This window comes from Phalacrocorax aristotelis, chromosome 5 (assembly GCF_949628215.1).
Source record: "Phalacrocorax aristotelis chromosome 5, bGulAri2.1, whole genome shotgun sequence".
NCBI lineage: Eukaryota > Metazoa > Chordata > Aves > Suliformes > Phalacrocoracidae > Phalacrocorax > Phalacrocorax aristotelis.
This window is the reverse complement of record NC_134280.1, coordinates 57,034,643-57,048,763: the sequence shown is the minus strand read 5'-3', so window position 1 is coordinate 57,048,763 and position 14,121 is coordinate 57,034,643. Positions and strand designations below refer to the sequence as shown.

Genomic DNA, 14,121 nt, shown 5'->3' with positions numbered 1-14,121 from the left:
GTCCGTTATGCTCAAACCAATCTTGCTTAATGTATTTAGCGACCTGAAAAATAGCTACAATAGGAAGACAACACTTCCTGCTCATGCGGAACTGTTCAGGTTAATTTAAAATAATATGCAAACACAAATAGTCTCACAATAACGAGTCACTGAAATCTAAAATACCAGAAGAAATTATATGTTAATGAGCATAAAGTAGTTCGTGTGAGGAGGGGAAGGGAAGTGAAGAACAATCTCTTTTATCATACATATAGAATAGCAATCTCTAAACTATGTATTATCAATCATGGAAAAGATTCTGAAATCAAAAAAAGTAGATTTTCTGGAAGGTAGGAATGAAACGGTTCTCTGGAAAACACTTCAGTAAAAGAGAAATTTAATTCTGTAAGTTGTTGGAAAATACAGACAGTACAGAAAATTTCATTCAAATGTATAAATCTATAATTTACCTGAATCTTGGATGTTGTGTGCTGTTGTTGCAATCGTATCTTGGGACACAGGAAAACTGGAAAAGGCTTTCTGAAAAGGTGGGGGGGAGAGTAAGTGGATGATTGGAGGAGTGGAATCACTTCTGTATGGTGACAGACTAGATAGACTGAGTTTCTCTAATTTGGAAATGAGATACCCAAGAGAAAATAGGGTAAAGCAAATTAAAAAAAAAAAAGAATTACACAAAGAGGGTGAATGTGGAACCATCATTTCAGTATCTCTTAGCATGCAAGAACTAAAGAGCTTGTGTTAATAACTTCAGGCTGCAAGTTTAGAATAAACAATAAGAAACACTTCTTCATACAAAAAATAATCAAACAATATGAGACACTGCCACTAGATGTTGTAAAGGCCAAAAGTCTGAGTTCAAAAAGGGATTAATGGCTACTTTTGTTTCATGGATTGTAAAAACATCCTACTTAGACACAACTTCTGGCTTAGGAAGTTCCTAAACCACTAATTGCCAGGAGATGGGAAGGAAGGGTTGCTCGGCTCTTGCCATGCCTCTTATAATCTTTCCTTATGGATCTCCTAATGGCCATGTTGGGAGCAGGATAATGGGCTAGACAAATTTTTATGGTCTGACCCATTATAGTTGTTTTTATTTTGTAGGCATAGTCGTTGGGTTTTTTTTTTTTCCAGTAATGGGGAGGCAAAACGGAAATTTTCAACTTGTTTTTGGAGTTCAGTAAATGCTGTCGGGAATATGATTCTTAATAGCTAATTAGGAACAATTGCACTTTTTCTTTCCTTATTTTAATATAAAAAATATTAGTCTACAAATTAATCTGCTGAATGCTTAGGAATATTTTCTCTAAATACAGGGAGATGTGGATGAAGGTGAATAATTTATGTATTTCCCTTGGGTAATCATGATATATGTGTATTTTAAACAACGTGTCAGAAAAACTGATGTAGTGAGCAAGGGTGTTTTCTCTGGTTCTTCTGTCTTGAAAGGAGGTGAATGTTATTTTTTTTGCCATTGTTGTGAGTTTCAATGACAGAACATCCAAAGTTCTACAGTTGTACCTCTGACAATTAGTAGGAACAAACAAGGAGAGTTTCTTTATATCTGTACCTTTTTTTTTTTCTTTTTTGTACAACTCTACGATCCTTTTTTCTCCTCAGGGTGAAGATTGACTTTTGGGACTAGAGGAAATATGAATAATTTTTTTTTTCTGACTAACCTTCTATTCTAGGTTTTTTCCATGTGAATTTATAATGTAGGAGTTTATTTGTACTTACTAAACAGAGATATAATCAATTATCATAGTGCACTTTAGAAATGAAAAATACATTACTCTGTGTCAAATGAGTTTATCCTGTACTGCATGCAAACTATGCACATCGTTATAAATCATGGTCTCAAACTTCTAAAGTTGTTATTTTTGTTTATTAGGAAACCTTGCTTCAGATCCAAAAAGGCAATAAGGAGACTACACATAGCAAGAAGAAAGCAAGCCACAATCGATCATGAAATGCAATTACACAATATTCAAAGCTGAGTGAAATAAAGACTTTAAATAGCAGTAGCCTGTAAAGTTTAAAATTAAAAGTGTTTTCATTGTATTTGGTGAAAAGGAGGATTGGATCAATGAAACTGATCTCTTGTATCTTGTTTGCTGTTGATTTACATGAAATTATGCTTGAGGTAAGCCTCCTTTTCATATGTATGTTAATAAATTTTGGTGGAATATTACTTCAGTCATCTGGAAGGAGATTTCTTGAGTTCAGCTGGTTCTTAGTGTATAAATGAAAGCACAAGAATTAAAAAAACCCCTTCCACTTGGTCATCTTTAGCTTGGCTAATGTAATTGAAAATTCTGTTCTAACAGTAAGGCTTTATATAATAGCAAAGACCATTACTGCTGTGATGCTGAGTTGCAATAGATCAGTATCTTTATTAAAAGAATGGACGCTAAAATACAAACTTTCTTTTTGTCTTTTCTGGTGCAGCATCTTATAAAACTGTTTATCCAGAAAGTTGACAACCATCCACTACACTGTCAGACTAGTTGTAGGATACCAACAGAAGTTTGGAAAAAATAATTAAGCCCAGACTCTTTTTCTTAATTTTTTTCTTCTTTACCTTTCTTCTTTAACTCTTTGGAATCTTTTAGTATCAATCCATCTCTCACTAGAGGAAGAGATACTAAAATTTTGAAGTATTTAATGTTAAAAAGACTTGCCAAAAATTAAGACTGAGTCTTCAGCTCATGAAAACTGTCAGAAAAAACTATTCATGATAGATCAGAAACCTGATATTTTTTTTTTTCTGAGTAAAGTGCCCCTTTTGGAAGTGTGTTGTGTACGTGAATATTACATTTGTTGGTCAAGTTTGTGTTTATAAATTCTGCAGAAACAGTTTTAGACGTACAAAGATCAAAATCTCCTATGTCATGGAGACTTGCAGTGATTCTTTGAACTCTTGGCCTCCTGCTTTGCTTTGTTACCAGTGAATGAAGTTGCATTGAGAAGGGATGTGTAATGGGCCCAGTGGGGGACAGATATTGATAAAGTCTTTCTTTACTATTGCAATCATGCTTAACTTCAGCAACTGTCACTGCAAATCTTCTAAGCTTTTGCATAAAGATAAGGAAAATTTAAGTAATTTGAAAATACATTACAGTTTTCTTTTCAGCAATAACTGTTGACTTTTTCCCTTAGCTCTATGTAACTGTCCCTTAGATTTATGTATATATTTATATATATACACCTCTACTGTTGACAGCAAAAATGTTTTTTCTGTATGTATTTAGCTATATATATCTATCAAAGGAACTGGTTTCTTGTGGCGATTGGAGAGGGGCAATATAAGCTAAAATTATCTGGGACCTACTGAAACCCTGAAATCTGAAAAAAAATCTAGATGGATTTCTGGAAATGGATGGTGTCTGTTCTGCCCTTCATTTGGAAGCAAGGGTTCTGATGGGACCCCTTGGTGGAGGTAATGCTCATTCCTTGGGGAGCTCCCTCCTGGAAAGGGAAACAGAGGTCCAGCCTTAGATGTAGTAGGTGAGAGTCAATACAAACGCGGTAGCTTGAGTTTTGTGCAGTCTGAGACACTGTAGGAAGCAGCAATGGGCCAGGCAGGCCTCGAGAGGGAGCAAATTTCCAGGGGGGCAAAGGGATCAGGGGGCTACCCCAAAGGAATTCCCTGAGATAAATGTGAAACAAAAGCAGAAACCATAGCCTGTCTGCAAAGACAAAGTAGGTAAGGATGAATGCAGTTTTGCAAACTTTGCTCTGTCTGACTTAGGGTCCTATGCCTGACCTTCATATACTCTTAGATACAATGCTGATAACATTAGTGATGCCTAATAAAACCTGGCTCTGTATGTGTGTATGGTTGGGGTGAGGATTAAGGATTTTTTTATTAGGATGAGGGCACCTCACTATAAGAAAAAATTCTAGGCAACTCTAGCTCAAGCCTTGGGGGAGCTCAGGATCCCTCACAAAGACAAGCTCAGAACAGCTCAGCACAGCTGCTGTCTCAGGTACCACATTTTAATAGCTGGAAGGTGTAAGGGCGCAAAATGCAGGCCCACTGCCCTTGTGTCAGGGTATGCTCATCAAGGAGTTTCTTTTAGCCTCACTGGTTCACAGCATATTTGCTGTAGTGCAAAAATGTGCTTTGGAAGCCAGACGTGCAAATTGTACAGGGAGCAGTGAGAAATACGGGGGGAAGTAAAAGGCTGGTCAGGAAATAGAATCCAGATGAAGCTATTCAAGGGATTATGATAGGGCAGAAATGGATATTGCTGACAGTATCGTTCGCTGTCTTGGTTTGGCTGTGTCAGTGTGGGCAGAAGGGCTATGGAGAGGTGCTGCAAGGTAAAACTTTTTCTGTTAAGTGTCTAATGGGCAAAAATGTCTAGAAAAAGCTGACGGTACAGTCCCATAAACAACAAAGAAACACACCTACAACTTTGCTCCTTTATCATATTGAACTCTGAATGAACAAGAAACATTTCTCCCCAAAAGCATAGTCTAAACTTCTCCTGTTTACTTATCTCTATTGATTTTTCACAAATAATGTTGTAGCAGAGTATGTGGTGTAAAAGTGATTAGAAACCCAAAACTTCTGTTTGGAACAGGAAGTTAAGCATGTTGCTGTGTTACTGCAAGCAAATTATTTGTTGGGTTAGTTGCCTTTTGTCAATCAGTTGCAACCTGGTAGGTGGATGCAACTGTATTTTATTGCTGGTGGTTATTCTAAGGTTGTTTTGGTTTATCTCATGCTTTCTTCTCTTTCTCTGCTTTCTAGCATGCACTTAATTCAGATGGACTCTGTTCAGCGATGGATGGAAGACTTGAAGTTGATGACAGACTGTGAATGTATGTGTATTCTCCAGTCCAAGCCAATCAGCATTGAGAAGGATGAACAAAATGAACTTATCCTTTCCTCACGATATAGCACATGTGATAACTTACAGCTGCTGTTAAAAAGAGCTTGGATCATAAGCACAGAGTTGACCAGGATTGCTCAAAAGCTGGAAAAAAATAGATGGCAGAGAGTCCACAGCATGACAGTAAGAGTCAACTGCCATGTACGCTCAATGGTAAATGAATACAATACGTTCACCAGGAATTCTTCAGAAGAAATGCATGAGGTAGGATGCCTTACCTGCTGCCATGTTTGTCTTTTTAAATTTTTTTAATTGTAATAGTTAAAACTTACCTTAAACAATCTGTAAGAATTCCTTACATACTGATACTAGTTCCTTGTTTAAGACTTTCTAATCCTTTTTCAGCTATGGAAAAATTCTTGACTCATTTTGGATCCAATTTTTTCATAGGGCTGATTCTGAATATTAATAATGCTGACAAGTTACATTGAAAAAGGTTTTGGTTTTGAGGACTACTGGACTAAAGTAACTAGATACCCCATCTGTGAGTTTCTTTGCATTTACAATGTAGAAAATAGTACTTTTTTGTTAACTTCAGTTTTATCTCTATTTATTTTATGCAGAAAAGTAGAAAAAGGGCATCTGTATGAAATATTATGTTTCTGGAAGATTTTCCCCTAATTATTATAAACAAGCAATATTTATTTTTAAAAAGCAATTGTGTGCATGGATATTGCTTTAAAACCGCTGTCTCTTTCTCTCTCTGTAGTTTGAAAAACTTTTGATAGACAAGTGTTCAGAATTTACAGCATTCACAGAAAGGTAATTTAAATTTTCTAGTTGAAATATTAATTTTGCTGTTTTATTATGTTGTGGAATTTCTAATGAGAAGTATAAATCTACTAACGCCCTCAAATGTTTGAACTAGGCCCCTGCAGCTCTGAAAGGCTTTCTAAATATTAGCCTCTGGTGGGTGAAGCGAGTTGCTTTTATCTAAACTGCATCCTAATGAAAGATGGGATCTGCTGTTGCACAAAGGGCCTGGCACACGCACAAAGCTGCGTGTAAGTGGATTTTTCAGGGCTTTTAGACATCAAGGGAGAAAGTCTGGCTCTAATGATATCAATGACAAAGTTCTCCTCAAGTTCTGTGGAGCCAAGATCTCAAGTGGTGTGAAAACTTATGTTGTAAGATGGTCATACTACATGTTCCTGTATGCACGTATCCGTGTATTAGTAAACCAAACCCAAATAAATACACATTCCTTTAAATTGCAGTTGTAGGTTTACTCAGCTCCGTGCACCTGAGAATGCTGAGACTGGAAAGAAAGAATCCTTTATAATTCTTCTCATGATATTTCCCCTGCCTAACAGAAGTTATCCTGTTTCCTCCAGCACAGTTCAGTCTTTTTTGATTTACTTTAAACACTGCAAGTCATTCTGCTCAGGGAATCATCAGGGAAAAGGACACCATCTAATTATCAGGAAGGAACATTTCTTGAGCACTGTTGCTTTTTGCCAAATCCACACAGATCAGAGTTTACTTTTATATTCTACTATGAGACACACTGATTTAATGAGAGCTCCGACCTCATAGTGTCTGCCCCAAATCAGCCCTCTCCCTCCTTGTCTGTTTGACAAAAAGTTGATATAGGTGGGTGGAAGACAGGTAAAGCTGAAAGGACCTGCTGTGCAGATGAAGACAGTAATCAACCAAACTATATCTTCCATTACAGTGGCCTGCCTGGCTGGAATATGTTTTAACAATTCAAATGTGAGAAAGTATGAGTTATTTCATTTGAACTGCATAAAGTTTTCCATCTTATCTCACTTCTTCAGTTACAGCCAGATATCACTTGTTACAGGACAGTTATACTAACTCTGTAAAGCTGCTGTATGTAATCTTTCTGCATAGAAGGCCAAATTTTACTTTTGAGTATGCTGTTTAAATTTAAATTAATTTTACTGATCTGGGCGCACATTCATTTTGGGTTCTTATCCTGCTATCATTAAACTATGGCAAAGAAATTAAAATTATTGAAAGCACTTTGGTCATGAATGATGGATGGATATACACAGCTGTAGTTGAAATGCAGGCATCCTAGAGTGACTGTAACTATAAGCGTAAGTGGAAATAGCAGGGTTACACCGGTATAAATACCGCATCTGCAGCAAAATTTGGCCTGCAGTCTGTGAAGTAAATTGTGATCCCAAAATTATTCACTAATGTCCACTGTTGTCCTTTGATGGTATACTTACTATGTGTAGACAAAGCTTTGAGTAAAGTTTGGTGTGATGCTAATGGCACAAAGACAGTGTCCTCATGTGAATTCCCATTATATTCCCATCATTAACAGAGAGCTCACCTGTCACAATCAGCTTCATAAAACAGTAGTTGTCTGTTGCATCTCTTTTCCACCATCCCTCTCCTTTCTCTTTCTTTCAGGTGTGTACAAACTGAAGATGAACATATACTGAAGTCGATGAAATCTTGTATTAATGAAACACTCACTACTGTTGCTCAGTATTTTGGCCAGTTAATAGAGCTGGTTTTAACACATGAGGCACAGGTTAGTTTATAGTTTAAAGAAAAAAAAATGCTTTTCAAAATTGTTGAATGTTGAGGGAAAGTGTCAATTAAGAGGAGGATTATAATCACAGCTCTCAATCTTCAGCAAACTTATGAACAGTTTTTGTCTTGCAAAGAGTTTTAGGTGTTTGTATTGTCAAATTCTCTTAATAACCTCAAATCCAAACCCAGTGATCTTGTGGCTCAATATGTTACTTCAGTTTCCTGATAGGCCTCCTTCATTGCAAGGCATCTAATTTCTGGACAATATCTTGTTAATAAGACCTTTGGACACATCTTCTCTTCTTTTCATGCAGACACTGCTTTTCTTTAGAAACCTTGAAAGCAGTCTCTCCTCCTCTCAGTGATTCTCATTAAAAGTTAAACATTTTAGAAGATGTATGTATAGGAAGTATATTATTATAGCACACATTTTAACCAGTGCATGTCTTACTCTCCAGGAAGTAGTGCTAAAATAGTGTTGTGTACAGGTTATATACGTGTGTGTATAACCTTCCAGAAACAGTGCTGTATCATTGCAGGCATGATATATAGCTTCCAGTGGTGATTAAACATAAATAAATACACTGAGGAACTAGGCTGAGACTAAAATGCATTAATTTCTTTTCCATTAGACCATTCTTAAAATAGTAGCAACTTGCAAGTCTAACCTATCAATCTTGGCTTACACTGGTTCCTTTCTTGAGATCTCATTAATAATGCCTTTGCACCCTCTAATCTTTCTCAAATAAAAAACTCCAAATGTAATTATGCTCAATTAATTTGTCCATATTTTAGAGGTGATGTTATGCTGAAATTTTGTTGTCGTCCCTACAGATAAAGAGGAAATGAGAGGCTTAGTGAAGAGGAAATAGTTAAATAGTATTTACTACAATGCTAAAACAAAATTAATATGTGGTATCGGTTAAATTCTAATGTACCTTGATGCATTAAGATAGAAAAAAAATGTAGCTCTTTCAGAAACATCCCTTATAATTTTGAAAGATTATTGCTAGGAAGTGGAAATCTCCAGAATACATTTGCAGAATTACAGTCAAACTAAGAAGCCTAAGAAACTAATTCACTTTGGTTAGGATTTGTGAGAACTAAATGAAATGCCACATATGAGTTGAAGTGTGTAAATAAATTTGCATATTGCAAATTCAGTGAGTAGGTTGCGGCTGTTCTTTTTAATCTCAAGAGCAGTTCTGCTGTAATAATTGCTAATATTTCTGTCTTTGGGCACTTTGACACCTACTGATGCAGCTGAAATCCGTGTCCCTTTTTCTTTTAAGGGAGCAGAATTAACTACTCTGCACCATCCTGTGTGGCTGAAGGCTTAGTTTGGAGGCCATTAACTAAAATATTTTTAAAAGCAGGTTTCTGAGGCATTCAGTCAGGCTGTGAGCCCACTTCTGCCATATAACAGCATTGTCTATGGGTAGCTTGCTGCTCTGTCTTAGCAGACTAAGTGCCTGTGAGAGGCCAGAACTCTCGGCTTAAATTGTGGACTGAAGACCTTTCATTTCTAATCAGTGTATCAGGATTTTTTTTAGGATAGGTTCATATCAAAATGTGAACTGATAAGTTATGTCTTTTATGGAACATTTTTTGAAGGGGGCGTGCTAAAAGTGGGAGAACACAGGCTCTTAAAGGGAAGATAATTTTGTATCAATGAACAGTGTAAAGTGTGGCATATTTCTTTGCACTTCCTTCAAAGTTGGTTTAAATATAAAAATACCACCTTCCTCCTAGCAAATATGATTAAGTCTTCCTCTAACAATTGTATGCGCTTTTAGAATGAGTAAAATTAAATAAACTTCATATTCTTCTGGCAACTGTGTTTCTCTGTGAAGCTGCAATGGCACACATGCAAAAGCAAGACATCTATTTACAAAGATAAAAATATTTAATCTATTTCATACATTAGAGAAATAAACTGTATTTCTCCATGAAAATTCCCTATATGGGCCAATGATATTTTCTGTGTATACTGAGCATAGGGATGAACCCAGAGCCTTAGAAAGTAGTGTTAGAAAGAGTATGGCAATATTCCTTATAAATAAAGTGGAAACCTTGTACCACTTTGTGATACAGCTTCAGCACTAAGACAATTAGTTGTTTTCTGAAAATTTTAGCTCAATCCCAGGCCAAACCCAACAATAATTTACTAAGTAGCTGAAGAGTTCTTTACTGAAAATTCTCAAACACATACCTGTTCTCTTACTGTATTCATATTTATTTTTAAATATCACTATTCTTGGTTACTCAAATGCAATGATAAATGTTAAAGTGTTATCAGTTTGACTCCTGCCCATGTTCTTTTTCTTTCCTTTCTCTGGGTGAGAAGTAAGATGATATGGATTAAATGAACTAAACTTTCTACTCAATCTTATTTTTTTAAATATCACACTAACGTTTTTCATTGGAAGTAAATTATGTTTATTATCTTATGTCACACAGAACCTGCTGAGACAAATTGAACTGTCGGATAGTGTGTACATCACTGAGTCAGCAATAAGTAGTTTATTCAGCCTTACCCAGGAAGGTGCCCATCTGTGCCGTATCATAGCTAAGGTAAGGGGATTTATGGATTAATCCAAAGGAAACCACTGATAAAAGTAAGTTATTTTACTTAACACAGTAGTGGTTGCAAATTTTGAAATGTACTGTACAAGATGAAATTTTGTATTTAAGGAGACAAATAATCTAGTTTAAAGAAAAACAAAACTTACTGTGAAAAACTATTTTTTTTGCAAGCCTGACTTAAAAATACCCTATTAGATTAAAAAAAAAACAACCCCAAAACCAAAACCCACACACAACAAAAAAGGTGCAAACTCCAAAATTCTTTATTTCAGTAAAGCTCAATGCCCGTGCAAGCAACTGCAGTAGGATGGTAAACTCCAACAGGCTTCTGGCCATTGATTCAACTACAGTTGTCTTTGTGCCATCTGGTGTATTACACACAGAATCACAGTTTGGAAGGGACCTCAGGGATCATCTAGTCCAACCCTTCTAGGAGGAGCACAGTCTAGACAAGATGGCCCAGCACCCTGTTGAGCTAGTCTCAAAACTGTTAAATGTGGCCTAGTCAACCACTTCCCTGGGGAGATTATTCCAATGGTTGACTGTTCTCACTGTGAAAAATTTCCCTCTCACATCCAGTCGGAATCTCCCCAGCAGCAACTTGTGTCCATTCCCCCATGTCCTCTCCATGTGACTCCGTGTAAAAAGGGAGTCTCCATCTTCTTTGTAGCTGCCCCTTAAGTACTGGTACATGGTGATGAGATCCCTTCTGAGCCTCCTTTTCTTAAGGCTGAACAAACCCAGATCTCCCAGCCTATCCTCATATGGCAGGCTTCCCAGTCCTTTGATCATCTTGGTGGTCCTTTGCTGGACCCCTTCCAGCCTGTCCACATCCTTTTTGTATAGCGGGGACCAGAACTGTACACAGTACTCCAGGTGTGGCCTGACAAGCGCTGAGTACAGTGGCATAATGACCTTTTTATCTCTGCTGGCGATGCCGTTTTTGATGCAACCCAGCATCCTGTTGGCCTTCCTGGCTGCAGCAGCACACTGTTAGCTCATATCGAGCTTTCTGTCCACCAGGACCCCCAGGTCCCTTTCCACAGAGCTGCTCTCCAGCCAGGTGGATCCCAGTCTCTGCTGCGCTCCCAGATTATGTTTTCCCATGTGCAAGACCTTACACTTGTCCTTGTTGAACTTCATAAGGTTCTTGTTGGCCCACTCTTCCAGCCTATCCAGATGTCCCTGCAGAGCAGCTCTCCCTTCTGGAGTGCCTACTTCCCCACTCAACTTGGTGTCATCTGCAAACTTCATCAGGCTACACTTGATGCCATTATCCAGATCACTTATGAAGATGTTGAATAACATTGGGCCCAACATTGATCCCTGGGGGACTCCACTTCCGACAGGTTGCCATTTTGAAAAAGCTATTTATCACCACCCTTTGGGTGCGGCCTGTCAGCCAGCTCCCCACCCACTGCACAGACCACTTGTCTAGGCCATAACGCATTAATTTCTCCAGGAGGAGGCTGTGGGGGACTGTATCAAAGGCCTTGGAGAAGTCCAGGTAGACAATGTCCACCGCCCACCCCATGTCAACCAGGCAAGTCACTTTGTCGTAGAAGGCCACCAGGTTTGTCAAGCACAATCTGCCTTTAGTGAAGCCATGTTGGCTTTTCCCAATCACGTGCTTCATTTGACTTGTGATGGCCCCCAGGAGGATTCATTCCATAACTTTCCCAGGGATTGAAGTAAGGCTGATGGGCCTATAATGACCCGGATCCTCCCTCGAGCCTTTCTTGTAGACAGGGGTAACATTTGCCTTCCTCCAGTCCTCTGGGACATCCCCCGTTCTCCATGACTTCTCAAGGATTATGGAGAGTGGCCTTGCAATGATATAAGCTATTACCACTCCCTTCAGCATCTTGGGCATTCTTTTAGCGTCTCTCCTGATGGTACTTTTTAAGTACCAGCCACAGAAGTGAAGAGAAACTTTACAATTGACCATGTATATGCCTCAGGAGTATGCAGAGAAACAGCTGTGTGGTTAGAGATATTATTAATATGTAGAGATGTAATTTTAAAAATACTTTGCAACCATTGTTTTCCTTTTGCAGAGGAACATCATTATAGTTACTTCTGTCAGCCTGTGTTCTCATCCCCTGAGTAGTTGATGCTAACTTTTGTTACAAATGAATCATTTTGCCAACATCAATGATACTGGCAATCCCTGCAGAGTTTGCGCCTTTGAGGCCACTTGGATCTTGAAAAAGCGAGAAAGGCAGGGCATTGTGTGAGGTTGAGGGTAGGATAATAATATCCACAGTGTATATAGAAAGAAGAAAACCTCCTTTCCCAAGCTTCTGCTTGTGGAGTGGTGGGCCAATCCCTTGCCCTGCTTCAGAGATGAGGTTAAACAGTGGCTTTTAATACATTTTTACTTCTGATCTGCCTTTAGATGGGTATTTGCACCATAAAAGGTACTGCTATGTTCTGAAGGCTGCAGATGAGGCAGACTCAGAAACGTGTAGTGGATCCTGGCAGCAGCCTGAGAGACTTAATTTTTTCCAAATTTGATATTTGAGCTCCACTCAGTGGTATTCAAAAACAATGTTAAAATATTGAGTATTGAGGAAGTGTAGAACTAACAGATTGAGGAAAATTGGTCTTGTGCTTTTTATCATTGTGTGAATTCCATAATTTAGCAGAAATAAAGTTTGACCTTCCATAAATCACTAAATTAATTTTTGTGAAAACCTGGATGTGACACAGGTTCACAAGTGAGGAAAGGCATCCCCTTATGCAAAGAACCCAAGTGGTGTTTAGTTGCTGAATTACAGCAGTGATTGCATGGCCTGTCCTGTGTGTCTGTTTCCTCTGTGTACTGTGAAATATATTTTCCCGACTCGCTATCACCCTTCACCCTCTGTATTGCCTCAGTTATCTGTATCAGTGAGCAAGGTGGCAGAGGAATTATAACAGACCAGAATTTTGAATTTGGCCACTTGAGTAGTTAGCTATGACAGCGACAGTGCAGGATGATTAAAAAAAAATAAATAAATCCGGAACTGCACCCACTCATTAAGAGGGTGAGTATGGATTCAGTTTTTGTAAAGATCTCAAAATCTCCCACAGACACAGAATTTCCCTTGAAAGTTATCATTAACTTTGTAAAAACTAACCAGAGAAGTGGAATATTTGTTTACAGTGAAAGCCAAACTCAAGAAATTTGTTTATGTAAACTTGAAGTCTTACTCTTCATGACAATGAGTGATATTGTGGAACGCTGTTAGCGTTTTTCCTGTCCCAAGCTATAATTACAACATTAAAGCACACCAAAATCTTGGACATGCAAACAAAAAATCATTATAATATTGCAAAGCTACAATATTATAGGAACTGATTTCTCACTTTACATTTTGGTAAGGGTTTCAGTCGCTCCCCCTCCTCTACTCCCTCTACTAAATTTTTACCAAAATTTAAAAAGGCTTTGAAATGCTAATCCTCCATGCTGAAGGGTCACCTATAATTTCATTCCACCTGGAGGCATTCTTTGCCTTTTTTTTTTCTTTTAGCATGCAACTTTGTAAGCTGTTGTGAGAGTCGTATTGCTGAGTTTCCCTGGCAGCAAGCTAGTGGTTCTCACTAGCTGTCAGAAGTATAAAGACTAAAATCTCTAACAAAAATTAGTTAGTAGCAAGGGCAAGATAGGAAATGAAGGGAGAAAGCCATAATAATAATAAAAATCCTTGAAATCTGAGCTAATAGAATAACCAACACTGAGTTGTGAGTTTCAAACCGTGATATGTAGTGTTTATCTACAACACCTACGCTGATGGCAGCATAATCCAAACTCCACTGGTTTAGATAATATTAAAAGCAAAAAGAGAAAATTTGGAAAGGATGACCCAAGAAGAGTATTTATTGCAACTACCCAGGAAAATTTTTGGGCAGGCTTCTGTCTGCAAATCAGTTTCTAACCTTTGGAACCAAATGTTGCTAACACGTGGCTCAGAGGCTGGTTCCATTGGTGGAATTTCAGTTTTTTAGATGATGGGGAGGTTAACATGGCACCAGGCCTGCTGGTGGCAGATGGAGTTCACCTATCACAAAGGGGGAAAGGATTCTTGGAAATGAGTTGGTGGGGCTTATCGAGAGGCCTTTAAACTAGGTTCAAAGAGGGAAG

The 14,121-nt window shown here is 38.0% G+C and overlaps 1 protein-coding gene across 1 annotated transcript in view; it reads left to right on the top strand.

Moving 5' to 3' along the window:
• The window catches only part of INSC (INSC spindle orientation adaptor protein), a 114,687-nt gene that overhangs the window by 30,973 nt on the left and 69,593 nt on the right, over nt 1–14,121 (top strand). Inside the window, exons 2-5 of the mRNA XM_075094711.1 lie at nt 4,757–5,102; nt 5,608–5,660; nt 7,284–7,407; nt 9,870–9,983. Of these exons, the coding sequence (XP_074950812.1) occupies nt 4,757–5,102; nt 5,608–5,660; nt 7,284–7,407; nt 9,870–9,983 (637 nt within the window). The remainder of the gene's footprint in view (nt 1–4,756; nt 5,103–5,607; nt 5,661–7,283; nt 7,408–9,869; nt 9,984–14,121) is intronic.